Source organism: Mesoplodon densirostris, chromosome X (assembly GCF_025265405.1).
Source record: "Mesoplodon densirostris isolate mMesDen1 chromosome X, mMesDen1 primary haplotype, whole genome shotgun sequence".
In the NCBI taxonomy this organism is placed as follows: Eukaryota; Metazoa; Chordata; class Mammalia; order Artiodactyla; family Ziphiidae; genus Mesoplodon; species Mesoplodon densirostris.
The window spans coordinates 17,576,739-17,596,199 of NC_082681.1; the positions used below are offsets into that span (position 1 = coordinate 17,576,739).

The window sequence follows — 19,461 nt, forward strand, 5'->3', positions numbered from 1 at the left end:
TTGAAAATACAGTACAGATTCAACACAATGCAGACTGAAAGGCTAATCTTCCCATTGTTACACTTTAATTAGTGAGACCTGTCATTACAACTTTTTATGATGAAAAGTATCAGGCCTTTTATCTTACTTTTAAGCCCTATTCTGAAAACAGCAGAAAAGGAACTGAAGAGACAAAGGAAATTGCATTTGATGGAACAATAAGGAGAGTCTTTAAAAATCCAGGGAAGTTCACGAACTGCCAAGGAAAACTACTGGACGGCAGCAGCACTAAGAAGGGGGCCATCTACCGAGTGTGCAGTCAGCTACCTCCCTAATCCTCTCCAGAGTCCAAGGGACAAGAAAGAATAAGGACATTTCATAACAGCAGCCTGTAAGGGCGGCCTTTCCATTGCATCTCTGAATATGTAGGAATTTAGAGATGAGTTCTAAAGCTATTAGAAAGGTCTCGGTTTGTCATACCTGTGTTCTCTTTAACATCAGCTTGGAGTCAAATGGCAGAACATTTATTGCGTCTTACTGCAAAGTTATTACATCTATTCCATTGTTTGCTGCACTAAAAATTGTTCTGACAGCCTTAGTAGAAAATTTCACATTGCAAAACACAAAAATCAGTACTAAGAAAAGTATAAGAAATTGGAAGATTTACAGAATTAGCCTAAAATTAGGAAGCACAAAGAGTTCTCAGGAAATGGTAACTTAAAAAAGCCAGCAGCCACAGACAAAAATAGAGCTTCCTTTCTGATTTTGTACAATTCCTTTCTGCAAGCAGTGTTTAGGTAAACATTATTGTAGTTTGTCCTCAAGATAGTAGAGGCTTGATATGAATTAAGGTGCTGTTTTAAGGAAATGGGCATGTTTTGAAAGCACGTGGGACACAAAGACAAACACAAAGTTGAGAAAGCAGTTTCTGTTTTTTGGAGTGAAAAATAATTGGTTACCGCTAAAACAAAAAATACAAAAATCAACTCAAGGATACAGTTCCTTTTGTGACGTGAAAAATAACTGACTACTGCTGAAATACTTTTCCTTCACTCTTTCATTATTACCTAGTTTGGGGTAGATTCAGTTGGTTTACTTTGTATCTGACTTGGAAACCAAAGCTTTAAACTGAGATAGGGAGAGGTTTTCAAAGCAGAATAGGAAGAAGGGCAGGGGGGGTGGTTCTGAAAAGAAGATGCTGCCTTACAAATTCCAACACTCACAGCAATTTATTCCCTTTATCTACTCCCTACCTGCTGTTAGAAGCTGCATCCTACTTCAGAAACCCAGTTCAGCGCACACTCCAATTCCAGAACTCTCCTCAGCCCCACCCCAGACCCAAGAGGATGAGAAAAGAGGGTGATACAGAAGAAGAGGAGGTGGTCTCCTATTTTCCTCCTTCCACCATTACTGCCCCGATTTTGTCTAGGCAGCTGGGGAAGGAGAGCCAAGGTATGCCTTTGGCATCTGTACTTGGGTCACCAAGCACTATTATGGTGCCATCATCTGACTACATTGTGAGTTAAAGTTCAAATAGAAGAATTTAAAAAGAACTTTCGGTGACGTAATCCAAGGATTCTATCACTGATTCTAGAGAAAAATAAAATTGTGAATTGAAAATAACCTAAAACTTCAAAAAGTAAATTTTGGAACATAACCCATTTCCAAATCATTTGTTGGGACAGCCTGTATTGAAAAGACTCCGCAGAGAGCACTCGATGGCTTAGAAAACTTGCCGCATTCAAGCAGTTTTTTCTTTAATATAATGGAAAAAACAATCCTTTAGCACCCGTAATGCTAAAAGTTAACTTTAGAGTTGCTTTTTCCTTCCAACTAAAACTGTTGTAACGTCTGTCTAACAGAAGTGTAGGGAAGGTGAGAGAATTATTGTTCTTACTCATTACAGAAAAAAGCAAGGGCACAGTATTTATAATGTTACTATTTTTAATATGTCATGAGCATTGACAAAGAAAGCTGCAGAAACCTGGAGGAGGACTTTTGGCATAATGAATGGGAAATGATCAGAAATAGAAAAAGGCTTGGGTTTTGCATTTAAGTTAAATGTTAAATCAAACAAACACATGCTTAGGAATCTACCCCCTGCTTGTAGATACCAATTTGTCCTCAGATCTACCTCTATGTGTCTTTGAATGGTTGGCAGTTCTACGTTGGCAAAATGAAGTAGACAGAATTGAGACCCTTGTCCGCACTGGAAAAAAATATTTTGCCTCAGGCAAAAGTCATTTTGGAGTTTACTAATTGAGGAGGCCATACTGATATACTGAATCTTAAAAGACCACTGGTGAGCAAGTAGATAAATTGGTAGGAAAGAGTTTCGGGAGTTTTGCTTTTTGCCATTCTCTGTAAAACAGTGGTTCTCAAACTTTCATATATATCAAATTCAGCTGGAGTGACCACTTGTTCTATTTTTCTTTTTTTCTTTTTTTGGCCGCACAGTGCAGCTTGTGGGATCTTAGTTCCCAGACCAGGGATCAAACCCAAGCCCTAGCAGTGAAAGCACAGAGTCCTAACCACTGGACCAACAGGGAATTCCCTGCAAACCCAAGCCCTAGCAGTGAAAGCACAGAGTCCTAACCACTGGACCACCAGGGAATTCCCTGGAACCACTTGTTTTGAAGGCATATCCCCAGGCCCTGACACTGAGAACTATGGTTTTGTTTATCTGAGCGGGGGTCCAAGAAATTTTGATACACGTGACCTGCAGGCCACATAGCTGGCAGCCCCGTGACCCTCATAATTCTGTGGAAATACCTAAATAAGCAAAACTAAAATGTCAATTAAGTTACATAGTATATTCCATGCAAACACTCTTTGAGCTATATTCATCCATTTATTCAACACTCATTTATTGGTTGGACATTGTGCAAGCCAGGCACATAGTAGGTGCAAAACTCAATTTCTTTAACACCCAGCTCTCCGTATGATTTCCTGGCTCCCACTTCATCCTGTCCATATAAATACAGCTGTCCCTATACAATGCCAGAACATCCAGTTGATTTAATGTATCGACCAGTTTAAATATACACAATAACTTCCCGACAAATATTGAATGTTTTCTGAGATGACTAAAATTTTGGCTTCGATTAGATGTAGCCACTCTCTGAGTTTTAGAATGCCTAACGAAATCAAGGAGGAAGGTAGTGAAAGTCTTGCCTGAGAACATTCTTCAAAGCTTGAAGTAGAACATAAGAAACAATGACCGTCTCTTGAGACGGAAACAGGGAGACTGGGAGTTGTCGGTGGGCAAAGAACATTCTTTTCACTGTGTACACTTCTGAATTTCTCATCATGTACATGTATTACCTATTCAAAAATAAACACCATTTTTACATTTAAAAAAAAAAAAGCTTAAAGTAGAGAAGTTCCTAGAATGGTCCTTGGATTGTGCCCTGAAGTGAACCATTTAAGTAAGAGGGGGAAAAGCCCGTGATCCACCACACATGCTGGAGGCTAATTAATGCTCAATTTGAGGACAAATGAGGTTCCCCATTTCTTTCGTTCGAGACAATACATTTAAAACTCAAACATAAATATCTGAGCCATTCAACCTACACTTAGCACAGCAATTGCAATATTTTTCTAGCACTGAAGAAATGGTCTTTATCACCTATTTTAGCTAAAGATGCTCTCTCTGGATTCTACCAGGAACTTCAGCTTTGAACACCCGACGACGATAAACACACGCTTTTAGTCTAAATGAATGTTATATGTGTGCACACACAAGCCGCGATTCCTTTATTGAACAACACATATGCACCAAATAAGTTTCAATTAGCACAGGCTACAGAATCCATCCTCCCCCATGCCAACACAAAATGCCCCAGGCCATACATTTAAAGAAATGAATGCAAATTGAAAACAAATGCACAATTACCTTTTCAAAATGATTTAATTTTAATTAACATATTTATATTGCATGTGGATGTTCAATTTAAAACACTTAAAAGAAGCAAATGTAGAAGATTTGATAAAATATTACATAAGAAGATTCTGCATTTATCAATTACTGATTCATTTTCTGATTTTAACATTTGCCCAAGAGAAAGCATTACTGGTTAATTTATAAATTCAAAGTTGCTTTTAGATTTTTCTTCTTTTCAGACAGGAAAGTGGTTATTGTCCTGCGTTGTGATTTTCAAGTACTATATTCTAACTATTCACTTATCCAAAGTGATTACAGTGCTAATAGAAGCATTTGGGTTTAAATTCAGTGTTCAAATAGCTGTATTATGCAATTAGTCAATATGCAATTACAGGGAATCTAATGGAGCCAGATGCATGCGGTCCAGATACATGCAAACTAGAGATTAAGACTTCCTCGGTTTTATGCATATAAGCAAATGATGCAGTTAAACAGGGCTCACTAAAGAATGAATTGCATCCATTTTTAACCAGTTGGACTATGCGAATTTTCATTTCACCAGTTCAGAGAGATGCCTTAAAGCTCTGAAGCTTTTCAATACTGTAATAGTGGTGTGAAGTTTCAAGTACCCATAGCAAAGACAACAAAAAAAGATGCCCTTAATGTTTTTCCTAAAGTAGGGCTTCTTTCCCCTCCCCCACTCGATTTCTTTCACAACAATGTCTTATCAGAAAGTCTTGTGAGAACGCTTCCCTGCCGTCTCATTCACAAGATTAAATCTAGTGCCTTGAACATAAACATTGTGTTTCGCTGGAACATTCAATGGAAGAAGCTTCATTTCACATCCTTGAAATACCCGCAAATCAGGCTCAAAAATCATGGAAGGCTGAGAAATGATCAAGGAATAGACGCCTGATGGAACAGATGCACAGATGCTGTGCCGGAAGAAAAGACAAATGCTGAAGTGCATAATGATTTTGAAAAGATTTCTTTATCAAACATGTCATTTGTTTGAAAGACCAGACTTGTTGGCATCAGATGTGGGATATCGGCTTGTTAGCAAAATGAAACATGATGGCTGCTAGATACTGGCGACTGATGAATCAATTGAAATCACTGATGTTGCTCAACTGAACATCTTCATTTAATATGTCAATGGTCAGAAGTTAACGGAACACCTTCTGTATTGGGTTATCACCACAACCAATAAGATGTCACATCTCAGTGGATACCCTGGCTAAATATTTTTGTAAAGAAGAGTGAAGTCGCCAAAAATATGTTATCAGCTGGCCCAACCAATTACATACTCTGTGGATGATTAGCTGCAAAAATAGAATATGAGTGTAGCTTTTCCGTGTAAGTTCTGGCTGGGTAACATTAGTGAATCATTTGTAAGCAATTTCCATGCACTGGATTTATATCAAGATGTTAAAATACATTTATTTAGCTGTACTACAAATAGCCTCCTATTATCGTCTCTGGGACATTTACAGAGGGAATCATTGGCAATAACATTTTTCTCATTTCTTCAATGAAGTTTTTGATGACCCAATTTTTTTTAAAAAGGACTTTTTTTCCCCCAGAGTACAAAAAAACCCACAAACACACACACACACACACACACACACACACACACAATAGGAGCAGGAACTTAGATTCTTTTCTGAGAACATAAGAGGGTGTTCTCCTGCCCGCCCCCACCCCCCTTCCCAGTTCTATAGGAAAAGGCTGTACTGAGAGACTTGATTTTCGGACTCCAGAGTGATCTCACCTACAGGAGGATCCGGCCACGGGAGGCACTACAGCACTGCACCAGACATCAGTTTTCAAACTGGTCATTTAATATAACCTTGCTCCTACTCGCTGACAACCAACCAATACTCAAAATAACGTTAACACCACGGCGGACCCCCGCTTCTGATAGGGCAGCGTCAGGAAGAAAGAAATAGACAAAGGTGATAAACCGGTGAAAAAAGGAATAATGAAAAGTCCCCCAGGCCTCCGTACAAAAGCCATTAACATTTAGCAGTACAGCCTCTCAGGGAAGCTCCAAGCCCCCAAAATCAGTGGGAAGGAAATACTTCCCACTCAGACCAGTCCATCTGGGAAGAGCTTAGTGTGTTGGTGTTTTTGTCTTGTTTTACCGCATAAATAGGCCTATGCTGAGAAAAAATACATTTCATCATGCTATAATAGAGGATTTCTACACTTTCATTTAAGCCTCAATTTTATTAACATAAAATAATCAGGGTACCCTTTTAAAACATAGTAAAAGCAAAAGTTTGGCTGTAAAGTAATGACTGGTGGCTGATGTTTGTTTTTTAACAAACTGAAGTGAGGCCATCACCTATGGAGTCCATAAACTTATTCTAAGGATGCTGACATTGGTCAAAACATTTCGGGGACTCCTCTTTGGGAACTGCCTTCAGAGCTACCTTCCAAGCCCCACAAGAAAATCAGTCTCATTCCTCTATAGTCACACCCACACAATACTAGCATAAATTTAGTAGGGGAAACTGAATAATTTAAGACACCACAAGATTTAATCTTATCCTTAAAATGCCAATTTTCACATTGTAAAATTAATTTAAATATAGTAAGAAGCTGTTGCCTCGAGTAAAAATTGTGTCAAATTAAAAGTACACCATTAAATTACTACGTTTACAGATTTTTAAGTACACAACTTATTTTTAATCTAAGTATACGTGTATTCATCGGAAGATAATGAACAAAAGGCATTTAATAACATTTTAATTTTATGTGTTTCAATATTCATAGCTATGTTCATAAACCCATATGCCTGATCCAGTGATTATGCTTATGAAATGCAGTATTTCTTATATGCCCTAACTCTTCATCTATTGTCTGAAAACTGCATTAATTTGCACCCCAGTACAAATCACTATATGTTTTTAGTAAAATATTCCATATTAAAAATAGGAAACTACCCCAAAGCAATGAAACAATAGCTACCTGCAAGAGGAAAAGAAGCGAATTAACACTTGTCCAGGGCCTACTCTGTGCCAGGCTCTCTACGGACATGTTCTTGTTTAATCCTTAGAACAACCCTAGGAGGTATTATTATCATAGTGCAGCTGGCTCATGCACAACTTGGTAGTTTACCTTTCCAAGGGCTTTTTTAATAATCCCATTATAACACTCCACTGCCTGTCTGAAAGAACGCAGTTCTTGTTCTTAAAAACAAAAACAAAACACAAAATTCTACCAACATATCTCCGGGGGGATATAAGAATGTCAAGTTCTAGGGAAGTAAGAATCAAAGAATCAGAGTCTTTCTTGACCGGCCTGTGTGCCTACTCTTGTTGTAAATGAACAACAAAAATCAGAGGGAGATGAGCAGTTTTCCCCTCTACTTAAAACATTATAGTATCATCAGTCTACTTAGCAGAAATTTTAATAAAACTGGATCTAAAGAACCAATAGCAATATAGTCTGTCAGTCCACAGTTTTACAATACCTTATCATGGCATAATCACGTCAAATAAATAGAATGATGGCCACTCACAGATTACATTAGATTACAGATGTTAAATGTAAAATGAGAAATCAAGTATCGGGAGTTCGAAGAATTTCTCTGAAGTGTCTTCATCTTCTCTAGTACTACAGTTAATTAACGACAACTTGTGTTTTAATAACACCTATATTCCATGATTCTATAAGTGTTCTAATCAATGGTTGCCAAGTTGTCTGCCCCAAGAACCACTTTGGAGCTTCTGAATAATGTACATGTAATGTGCTATGCTGCAGTGTCCCCTTTCCAGAGGCCCTCCTTTCTCCTTTAAGGTTATTTTCGGCTTTGTCTTTCCCTCTCTTTCTCACCCAAATAGCTCTTTTTTAGTTCAAAATTTTAGCTCTTTTTAGTTCAAATGCTCTTTTTTCTCCAAAGTCATACCTCCAGTTCTTCCTTCTAATCATCCCATTCAATCCTTGACTCTGAATTCTTCCCCTGACCTCCCCAGCACCTGGCCCTGAGTCCCTCTGGGGAAACACTGTGAGCTAAAAACAGTTGGTTGGAGTTTGTTCAGTGGGGTTTTTTCCCCAAGTTTATTGCTCAGTGAAAGCCAAGGTATATCATGAAAAATGTGAATAGAATATAAATTGTCCCAATTCAACAGGCTAATCAAGGTTATTTAGGGGCTATAGTTGTCACTGTAGTAAAATAATCACAAAAAAAATAATTTAAATGGTTTTATTTAAGTCAAACAATTGTAGAGATCCTAGATACTGCTTTTTGAACACAAACATAGGAAATTAACAAAACAAGCATTCATATTTCTAGTTTTAAACACTTTAGTTCTACATGTGGAATGCAGATATTTGAAAGAGATTTTCAACAAGGTCAACACAATGTACGAGATAATACGCACTGGGTTATGGATTAGGCTAGTCTTCACCTCCATCTTCCCGTTTATCATCCTAAATTGGCTGGGGGAATGTATGTGTGTGTGTGTGGGGGGGTGCTTTTTTGCTTTTTCATTTCACAAATGATTGCTCAACACAGAATGAAATACACCCAAAGAAGAAAATAGTCTTTTTATACCTAGGGAAGAAGCTACTACTCTGAAAATGATCACTTCAAGGTAACAGACATCCAAATTGATGTGGTTTTCTTTGAAACCTCATCAGTAAATCATTTCTTGCACAGTAGGTTCGGCATTAACCCTGCATTTAGGATAGGTAGTGTTATGGAGGGCTGGCTGCTGCATACCAACGTCAGTATCAAGTTCTTCATCAGGAATTAGAGACTGTCCCGGATACCAAGCAGGACAACACTGGCAAAAAAACAAAGAGTGAACTGCAGATAGGTCAAAACAAGCTACATTTACTCTTAGAAAAATTTCATATAACATTACTGGATATGTCATTTTAAATGCTAGCTTATAATAAAACACGATGGAATCTTTTATTTTTAATACCTCATGTTCAAAGGTACTAAAGGTATGGTCTTTACATAGGTTGTGTTTTAATAAAACACATCAGACAACATAAACATCTTATTAGAGAACATTAAAAACTTGCCATCTGGTGAAGGCTGTTTTTATAGTTACTATAGAGCTCACATTTCTCTATTCAATCAGATCAGTAAATGGGTTGAACTGTCATCACATTAGAAATATACAAAATTGTTTGCTCTATTAGATGATTTTGAAAGAAATATATTTTCTTTAGTTTTAACAGGTTCTTGGCAACAGGAATCTTATTCAAAAAAGTTTTGCTCCTGTGTTAAGTTACTATCAGTCCAAGTGCTCTGAACACTCCCCCCTTTAAATGCTTCCTGCAAACTTAGTTTTTCAAGCTATAAATTTCAATAGTTATGGTAGAAACCAAACCTCAGTGGGAAAAGCAGTGCCCTTTGGAGTTGTCATTCAAACAAATATAAGAGTTCTACCAATTTATCACTTGTCTAGTTTTGCAGAAATTCCATTCACATAACTCCTATGAAAATCAACCACAGTTTTACCATATCAAATGACCCAAAGCACACCACAGGTATCCAGGGGAGATCGTTCACCAGTGCATCTTTAGCTTGATTTTAAAGTCAACCTTAGAGACAATCTGGGCGCTGCAGTTCTCAGAGACAAACTGCCTACCCATGGGCTAAAGATTTTTCAAGTTAATGAACTTTTCATTTGCCACACTTTTGGTACCAAGAGATTTAACCAGGAAAAAGCTCAAACCTCAGGGTTCAAACTACAGCATGAAAAAACAAAGTATACAGCAAGCACCATCTACTTCCTTTGATCTCTCAAAGATGTCAACACTCTATTCCAGTCTGGGGGTGGGGTGAAGTGGCTGAGCCCTGGAAGGAAACTTCACCCAAAGGGGGAAAAATCTGTTTGGTGGCAATTTCAAAACAAGTTTTCAAACTGCAGAAGGGACTCCAGCCCCTTTGACTTGCAGGAACCACACATAAGAAAAGGACAGAAAACACTACAAGGCAGGCTTATTTTAATTGCCCACGGGTTTCCAATGCAAAGCGCGACAACTTAAATGCATATTCCGAATTCTTGCTCCAAAGCCGTCTTCTTTGTGCACTGAAAAGGAGGAAAGACAACCCCATCAATTGTCCTCTGCAGATAAAGGCACTGTTTTGTAGTTTTCCCCCAAATCTGAGCCAGCTTTGCTAATGACCTGCCCACCCACCTGGGGCCCTTCCCAAGGTGGCCCACGGGAGCTGCCCCGCACCTTCAGGAGCCCAAATACTCGACAGCGGGCAGCCCCAGAAGGCTGTCTTTTCGTATAGCTGCTGGCCTCCACGAAGACGCAACCTGAAAGAATTCGTGCCGCTTATTTTTCTACAGGAGACGGGGGTCAATGACTACATTTTTAAAACCCCACATTGTTTTTTCCTCACGAAAGACATCTGAAGGCGAATCTGCAACATTTTTCTGCAGAGGAAACACGGACTCGAGATCCCAGAGCTACCAGGGGTTCTTTCACACGCCAGTATCAAGGCAGTTAAGCAAAAGCTGAATGAAAGTTTTCGGGATCGTGGCCTTTTCTTTTTCTTTTTCTTTTTTTCGTTAGACCACCAGCTGTTACAGCACACACAAAAGTGTACACAGTACTGTTTCTCACAGGCCCGTGTTTAAATGAGATATGCAGAAAACGGGGCCTGAGGAAAGTGTAGGGTTCGAAATCGCAATGGCACATCCGTGTCGCTAATCCAGGGCATTTGGTTTGGAAACGGTGCCCCGTGCTCCGCTCACGAGCCCCGCCATTGTCATGGAAGAGAACAGTGTCCACTCCTTGGCATTTCGAGACTCGAAGGTGCTGGGGGATCCCGACATGGTCACGAAGCTCAAAATGACATCCCCCACCCCAGAGGGCCCGGGAGAAACGATTTCAGTCGGGACTGGAGGGAGTGGCGGCCTCGAGTGGGTTTCAGGTCCAAGCCCCCCACCCCCACCCCGGGAACCCCAGCCCCCAGAAGACTCGCCAACTTCCCACGCCCAGCATGCCCTGGAAGAACTTCTTCGCTTCCGTTTTTTTTTTTTAAACAATTTTGCGCTCGGCCGCCACGACCTACATTCTCCCGCGAGGCGCTCCTAGCCGAGGAATAACAAGGGAGTTGAAACCACACAACAGTTCGGCAGCCCGCAGTCAGCGCTTTGCTGCGCTCTGCGGGGGTTCGCATCCGGCCGCCATGTTCCTGACCCGAGAGCCGCCCCCAAAACCAACCCCCCTTCTTCCCAGCCCTCCCCTCCGCCCCCCTCCCGGCCCGGCCGAGGCCGCGGCGCTGCAAAGCCGCTTTCAACTCTCCCCCGCCGCCCCCTCGCAGCGAAACCCGACTCGACGGCTGCCGGCTGTGCGCCTGCGCGCGGCGCGGGCTCGGGAGCGGGCGCGGGGGCGGGCGGGGGAGGCCGGCGGGCTCCCGGCCGCGGCTTGAAAAGGCCGGAGCGACGGGGAGCGGGGGAGGGGTTGGGGCCCGAGCCGGAGCCTACTCTTTCCTCCCAGCGGGTCACCGCTCCAACCCCGGCGCGGCTCTCACACGTGCGCGCTAAAAACCCACTTCAAAGTCTGTTCTTGGCGCGGGGGCGGCCCCCGGGCCGGGCCGCCAACCAGGCCCCGAGCCTTGCCACCCCCTCCAAAACCCTGGCGCGGCGACGAGGCCGGGAGGGCCGAGCGCAAGAACGCTCGCTTAAGAGCCCCGGGCGCCGGTATCGGCCTTCGGGCGTGCGAGTACCTCCCTCCCTCCCCCACCCCACCGCCACCGCCACCGCACCGCCTTAAGAAAATGAATGGAACACAAAGTTTGCGGCCAGCGCTGCGCTGTGGCCATCGGAGCTCACCATTGTTTGGGCTCGTATTGACCCCAGGTCCGGATTAGGTAGCGGCTGATTCCTGCTTTACAGCCCCGCCGGCCTAATGAGGCCGGGAAGGCGATGGGGCGCGAAGCGTCCTCGGAGCCCGGGCGACCGCTGGCTTACGGCCGCCAAGGGCCCTGTAGGTGGAGGTCAAAGGGTCAGCTGGCCGAGACCGCGAGAGAATTGACCCTAGGAAATGAGGTCCCCTCCTCCCGGCCCCAGCTTCGAACGGGCCTTGCAAGAACTTGGTGTGTGTACAGGGACCCCGGGCGCCCCGACAAGGGGCCTGAGGACCCCGAGCGGGAGCCCTGACTTCCGCAACGCCTGGCCTCGTCCCGGGGCAAAGCCTGTCTAGACTTGAGCCCCGATGGGGCAGACAGCCCGAGAGCAAACCAGCCTAGCTGCCGGGCGGAGATCCCGCGCTTCAGGGGATGAGCACGCCGGTCGCGATTCTTTCAGAAACTTAAGTGGAAAGAGGCCCTTAGACTTTTTTCGTTTGTTTGGGGGGTTTTATAAGGGGAGGAGAAGGAGCCAGGGGCGAAGAGGCGAGGAGACAGCAGGCGGCGAGGAGCGGGGGAGGGGCGAGGAAGTCCTGAACACAACTTTCCTGGGAAGCTTTGTGAACGGAGGAGGTCCCTGCTAACTCTCCAACCTCCGCAGTAGCTAGGACCGACTGCCCTGCTTAGCCTGGACCTGATCTTTAACCTTCCAAGCTGGATGAAGTCCAGACTTCTGTCTGCGTGGAAACAGACACCTTACCCTTCCCCACCCAACGTGAAAATGTTAAACTAAACCACCCATTTTGGAAAAGATGATGGACTTTTAACAAAGGTCTTACCAGGTGCAAGAAGTAAAATTAACAGGTCGATTACGAAGAACCCAGCTGACATTCATGGTTTCCAGCTGATCTATCTTTAGGGCTACAAGGTTTTTTTGTTGGGGGGTGGGGGGTGGGGGGGTGCGTATTCTTTAAGGTATTTACTGAAAATTCAAGAATGTCAATGTGCACTCCCAGAGTCAGATTATAGGAAGAAAATCTGTGAAAAGTTTTCTACTAACGTAAACTTTTCTTTGCAACAAATGACAAGGGCAGAGGGATAGACTATTTGAGAAATATGATGCTACACCCAAGATTAGAGGAAATCATGTAGAGGGGCAAAACTTTTACATTATCTTAATATAGGTTATCATCATTGTTCATTGGCATCTTCCCCTCTTAGGACACAATGCTCTACTGTAAATTTTTATGGTAGAGTAATTTCAAGCCTAGTAAAGGAAGCAAACTCTTCTTTGTGTCCTAAGGAGATGTTTAATTGTTTAATATATTTAATGCGGAGGGGTGGGGGAAGCAAGTTTCTGAAGTAATCTTTCAACCAACCCATCATTCTACTGCCGTTTAAGGTTAGGTTGCATTGGGGGTGGAGAGGGAATTCAGAGAGAACAGTAAACTGTGGAAGTTAGATGCATATTTCATAAGAAAAACATTATTTAGACTTCAGTTGGAACACATTTAGAGCCAATCTTATGAGTATGCACTTTCTGAAAACTTGCTGAGTATTTAAAATGGTCTCTGGTTTGAAGTGAAGGAAAAATCCTGAAATAGGAATTTGGTCCAGCACCCTCAATGTCAAGGTCAAGATTGGAATGTCTGGGCTAGGAGTGGTAGACTGACCAGGTTACCTGCTCATCACTTGTGAAGTCATCCCAATCCGTTCATGGCATTCAGACCCTTGCCTTGTCTATTGGTGGAGGAAAGTGCAAAAAAACGCATTCTCCACAAACAAAAATCGCATCCAAAGCATTGTGCAATTAGAAACTGTCAATAATTAACTGTTGACAAAGATCAGTAGATAACTTAAAATACACTGCTTCAACTGTGTCCAGGGAATCAAAGTTTCTTTTAATCATCAGAACTTCTCTGAGCATTTCAATTTAAGATCGATTTATTTGAACATGGAAAAAAATCAGGCACCAAATACAAAAATGTTATAAATAGATGTGCCAAGACTTTATTTCTTCAAAAAGAACAATAAACAAAATTCTAGAATTCAAAATGATTATGTATAATACCAACCTGACTGCCACCAAAAATTCTAGAGCACTGCCCCTTCAAGAGAAGGAGGTACTTGGCCTATTCATTACATTTCTAAATTCTTTACAATTCCTTATCTCCACCATTCTATTTGCTGATTTGCAAGTTGGTTATTCATGAAGAGATTGGGCTCTCAATATTAAACAGCACCCTAAATTAGTAAGAAAACAAAAAACAAAAAACCTCTCTCAGTACTCTACCCACTCCACCCCCCCCAAAATAGCAATCACTTTCTTTTTCATATAACTGTAAGAGAACTGTTTGTCCAAATGAGTTGCTTCGCTGAAGATTAAATGGATTGTTAACATTTTATCACAAAGCAAACAACCATTTTTCATTGTGATTGATTTTAATGGAAACAATGCTCTTAACATCTTTGCCTACAAACCATGAACTTTAAAAATACATATTTTGCAAATGTTTTTTCTTTCCATAATATTTCAGAACCGCTGCAGTTATTACACCGCTATAAAAATGTTATGAATAATTGTGATAATTACGAATTGAACTATAGACAGGAAAACAAACCAGCCTTTGCCTTCCAAAATTGTAAATGGACTATGGTTCTTTTAAGAAGCACTTTAATCATAAGTAAGCACGGCTCGACTGGCCTTACTCATCACCACTGTTTCAGACATATGCTTACTTTTGAAAATATATAGATAGATAGATAGATAGATTTGATAGGCAGATTAGATAAGTCATAGATACAAACATATATAGGTATATGGGTGATCTCTCAATAGAATAGACAGACATGCATCTTGCCACAATGTTCATTTTTATGTAAGATAATAAAAAAAACTAAGGGACATAAAACTAATTAGGTTACCTTATGTTTATATATGTAGGGCAGGGATGATTAAATCCAGCTTCTCAGTCTTTGAAGTACAAGATTGAGATGTCATGGCCACTAACTGAATTGATCAGTAATATTTGATTTGCATGCCGAAAATCCAGGACAAACACATTTAAACTCGCAGTTAAACAACCATCTGAGCTAGAGATAAAGAAAGGAGGGTCTTCCCAGATGGAAACTGACACTGTAAAGAATCTATACTGCAATAGAAAAATAATTTAACAATTAAAAAAGGGATCTGCGTGAGTTATAAATACCAACAAACAAGGTTTCATTTGCTCTTGTCTCCTCTTTGTAGAAGGAGGCTGTTACAAAACAAGAGAAAGGAGTCAGTGGTTCAAAAATTGTAAATTGTGTTCTTTCAAAACAATAAAATATAATGCTAAAGCGGTTATAATCAAAAGCTGTACAGAATTTGTTAGAAAACATTTTCCATAAATATTGTTCAGTTCCCGGCACTTGTAGCAATAATTAAATTACAAACGATAAATATGGCATCAATGGATATGTATTTACAAAAAAAAAGTTATTACAAAAGGCAACCGTATACTAAACGTCACAATCTGTGTAGAGTAACATCACATCCTCAGCCTGAAAAAAATACTGAACAACAGTTTCGACCCCATTAGACAAAAATACATTCACAAGCGTAATGCTTTGAGGAAAAGTTCAAGACATAACAGGACTTTGGCATGGTTTAAGACTGTGAGAGTTTAAACAATCACCACTAAGGCGAAGATTTTTCCATCAGTTTTAACATCACCACCACCACCAATAAGCCTTCTATAACTTCCTCTCAGGAAACAGGACAAGAGTTAAAATGAACTGAAGGCGTTTAGGGATGGGGTGAGCAGAGAGCAAGAGAAAAGGGAGAAAAAAGCAGTGAGAAGATTTTTTTTTAATCCTTCAAATGCCAAAACATATTTTCTAATCCTGAGAAAAAAGGGCATGGCTACTTTGGGATCTTGCCCCAAACCTTCCTGGACAATTGCAATTAACAAGATGTAGCCCTATGTATGGCCTCTTGCCTTAAAACTCCATTTCCATCTGATTGGTCTCAGTTTTCTTTTTAAAATGCATTTGGTCCGTTCTATGGTTAACAGGGTTTGTGTTTGTGTTTGTCCTCAGACGTACCATTCGTTAAAATTGGGAGGAAGTCCAGGGTTGTGGCTGGTGCTAGTTTGAACTGCAGAAGGGGTTTTAGTGGTATCTTTACTGTTTGCAGAAGCTATAGCGGGTGGAGTGGAAGATTCATAGCCTGAACTGGCAGCAGGGGAGGAATCTGACCCTTGAGATTCATGAACCTAAAATTAACATGTATATATTATAATGAATATAATTCCAACTGGCATTGTGCAAGCAAAAACAAGAGCAGAATTAGAGCACTGTAAGAGCAAGACCGCCCAGTGACCCACTTAAAAGAGAAATGCTGCTGATTTGGGGGTTTTGTTTTTAATTTCCACATTACCCATGTCTAGAAAACCCCAAGATGTTCGCCAACAAAACAGTCTGAGTCCTAAGACTGGCATTATGGAAAAGGAATAAAGCACTCTGATTTATTCATGCCCCTTCAGAAATGCTTTCTCCGCGGATGGAGCGGGGTAAGCACGTAGTCTTTGGGGCCCTACAAAATACTCCGGGCCCAGGTTTCGCCAAACCCGCTTTGGCTTGGGAAAGCAGGTACAGAGAAAGGTGGCACGGGCGCCCTGGGCGCTGCGAGGTCTCAGACAAATGCGTGGGAATCCCACCGCGCTCCTCGGCCCTATTGTTTTACCGGAAGCCGAAGAGGGAATGAACCACCCGCCCCCGGGTTCGGCGCGGGCACTCTCGGTTCCCACCACGGGCTGAGCCGGGTAGAGGCGGCCACTGCGACCTCCAGCCCTGGCGAGCTCGGTGAGAGCTTCCCAGTAAACAACTGATTTTTCCCTCCGCTCCCTCCTCCTCCCCACTGTGCTCTCCCCCGCCCCCCTCCGGGTCCCCAAAATGGGTTCAAGGTGTCAACGCTGGAGCAAATCGGATTTAACGTGGAAGATACAGGGTTGGCAGCGCAGGCGCTTCCGTTCCGCGACCCGGTGTCGGGCCGAGTGTTTATAAACCGCCGACCGCTAATAAAGAAGTAATTACCTTCATGTGCTTGCGCAGGGAGCTCGGGTGAGTGTAGGACTTGTCGCACACTTTGCAGATATAGGGCTTGTCCGAGGTGTGCACATGCATGTGCTTCTTGCGGTCGCTGCTGTTGGCAAAGCGTCTGTCACAGCCTTCAAATTCACATTTGAAAGGTTTCTCACCTGCAAAACGCAGAAACGCAAAGGGGGGTAAATATGGTCAGGGGCCGAGAGCTTCCTTGGGCCGAGCAGCGGGAGACAGAGCGTCCGGCGATCTTCCCCGAGAGGGAGCGCCGACTGGGGGCGGCTGTAGCATCTCTTTTCCCTGGTGAAAAATGGAGAGCGCGGGTTGAGCCTGCTGGGGTGGGGAGTGGTGGTCGGGGGCGGGGGTGGGGCAGGGCCGGCCCAGAACCTGCCCGGCCCTTTGTTCTCGCGCGGGATGGAAAGCCCCTGGCTCCTCCAAAGTTGCCCCTGAGTTGTGGTACCCCCCTACCCGGCCCGGGGCCTCCAAGCGCAGCCCCGTACCGCTGATATCTCGGCGTTGCAGCCAAGGCCGGGCAGGACAATGGACCGGGGATGGGACAATCCCTTTTAGTTCCTCCTTTGTACCTTTTAATTTGCCTCTTTCAAATGCAGCGGTTTTGCTAAGCCCAGTATTAAAAACCTTGGGTCGTCGTACTTAACGTTCGAAAAGAGAAAACTATATAAATCCAGGGGCTCTGGACAGTTTTACAAGATGCTCTGAACAAGCCACGAAACTGTGGTGCCTTTTCTACTTTAGCTTTCCTCCCGGAGGACTGAATTGAACCTGGAACTCCAAATAAAAACAGTTTGACAAAAGTATCATTTAATTAGGAGATGTGCCAATCAATGGTAAAAAAGAGCGGAAGTAACCGACAGTTAGTTTTCATTAGCATTTCTATGGTTGCCTCCCCCGACTGTGTGCCGAGACTAAGTCGCTCGTAAGCAACTCCTCTCCACACGTTCCGAGTCCCTTCATAGTAACCCAGAAAGAGACAAAAAGAGGCGGCGCCAGTTTGTTCCTGGGCGCGAGAAGGTTCCAATTAGTTCCTGAGACCGCAGAGCCGTCTGCCCGGGAAGCTAGAACTGGGCAAAACCGCCGCGGGGCGGGGAAGGCGAGAGGTGGAGGGACAGTGACAGCGCTACTTTTTCGAGCGGCCCCGGCAAGGCGCCGCCCCTCTCTCTCGCCGCCACCCCTCGCTCCCTCGCGCTGAAAGTCGGCTTCGTGGCGCAGTGCCGCGGCGGACCCCGCGCCCGCCCTCCCGCCCTCCCCCTTACCTGTGTGGGTCCTCTTGTGGATCTTGAGGTTCTCGGAGCGGGCAAAGATCTTCCCGCAGCCCGGGAAGGGGCAAGGGAAGGGCTTCTCGCCCGTGTGCACCCGAATGTGATTGACCAGTTTGTACTTCGCCTTGAAGGACTTGCCCTCGCGGGGGCACTCCTCCCAGTAGCAGACGTGGTTGTTCTGCTCCGGGCCCCCCACATGCTCCATGGTGACATGTGTCACCAACTCGTGCATGGTGCTGAAGGTCCGGTCGCAGCTCTTCTTGGGCCGGCTCAGCTGAGCCTCGTCGATCCACTTGCACGACAGCTCCTGCTTGATGGGCTGCCGCATGTAACGGAAGAAGGCGCCGGGCCCGTGGTGGGCCGCCACGTTCACGCCCATGTTCATGTTCATGGGGCTGTAGTTAGGGAACTGCGCGCCGGCCGTGTAGGGGTCCGTGCGCGGGCTGGCCACCGGGCGGTACGGGTCGGCGCGGCCGAACAGCTCTCCGCGCAGCCCCAGGTGGACCTGGTTGTTGTCCACGTGCCCAGTGGGCGACGGGTGCCCGGCGCCCTGCTCGTGCAGCCCGGGGAAGAGCAGGTAGCCGGGGGGCTCAGGAATGCCAGCCGGAGCGTGCAGGCTGCTCGCCGAGCCGGTGAAGAGCCCGTGCTGCCCGCCACCCGAGGCCGCCTCGCCGAGCCCAGAGCCGCGCTGGCGGAACAGAAAGTCGCGAGTGGAGTTGAAGGCAGCGGAGGCGGCACCGCCGTAGCTGGGCACCTGGCCGGCGTGGTGATGGTGGTGATGGTGGTGGTGATGATGGCCCAGGGCGTTGGCGTAACCCGAACCCTGAGGCGTGAACGCCGAGCTCTGGCCGGAAGACAGATCATGAGCCGCGGCGGGGCTCAGCTTGAAGGCGGCGGCGGCGGCGTGGGGCGAGTCCCCGAAGGGATTCAGCCCAATGCCCGCCGGCTCGCGGTTGGGCATCTCGTGGTGGCGGGGCGCGCCGAAGGTGCCCACTCCCAGCCCGGGGAACTGTGGGCCTCCGTCCAGGAGCATCGTCATGGGTGGGGCGTTCTGGTCACCAGCGATCCGGCTGAAATGAGCGAGGGTGCGGGCGAAGATCTCCGAAGTGTCGCAGTCGCAGAGGGGTGGCGGCGACACCACCTTGGAAGACCCCCAAGGCAGTACCAGGGGCTGCAACTTTCCGTCGCTGCGAGAGTCTCCTGCAGAGGGATTGGAGGGAGGAGGGGAAGTAGAAGGACCTGGAGGGGGGAGGAGAGGGGAGAAGGGAGGAGAAAAGACTCTGGGACTAGATCTGGTTTAACAAACTAACAAGCGTGCACAAAGAAAAAGAAGCAAAATAATAAGTGGAGGGCGGAGTTTGCCAATCCTGTCCGGGGCACCCCTCCTCTCCCCGAGAGCGCACAACCGC

General features: G+C 44.6%; 1 protein-coding gene across 2 annotated transcripts; it reads right to left on the reverse strand.

Annotated features, from left to right (window-relative positions):
* Positions 1–8,505: 8,505 nt before the first annotated feature.
* ZIC3 (Zic family member 3) lies at positions 8,506–19,091 on the reverse strand. Of its 2 annotated transcripts, none has more exons than XM_060087546.1 (3): positions 18,047–19,091; positions 16,767–16,930; positions 8,506–8,655 (listed from the first exon to the last, which is right to left on the reverse strand). In XM_060087546.1, exons 1-3 carry the CDS (start codon positions 19,089–19,091, stop codon positions 8,506–8,508), a joined length of 1,359 nt encoding a protein of 452 aa, XP_059943529.1. The 2 variants fall into 2 exon arrangements, with proteins under 2 accessions (XP_059943529.1, XP_059943527.1); XM_060087544.1 differs by lacking the exon at positions 8,506–8,655 and adding an exon at positions 15,767–15,946.
* Positions 19,092–19,461: the final 370 nt, after the last annotated feature.

Excerpts from the sequence above, each read along its gene's own strand:
- ZIC3 (XM_060087544.1), bottom strand. The coding sequence starts at position 19,091 with ATGACGATGCTCCTGGACGGAGGCCCACAGTTCCCCGGGCTGGGAGTG. Across the intron at positions 16,931-18,046 it reads CCACAAGAGGACCCACACAG|GTGAGAAACCTTTCAAATGT; the intron begins GTAAGGGGGAGG and ends TGCGTTTTGCAG. Across the intron at positions 15,947-16,766 it reads CCCTGCGCAAGCACATGAAG|GTTCATGAATCTCAAGGGTC; the intron begins GTAATTACTTCT and ends TGTTAATTTTAG.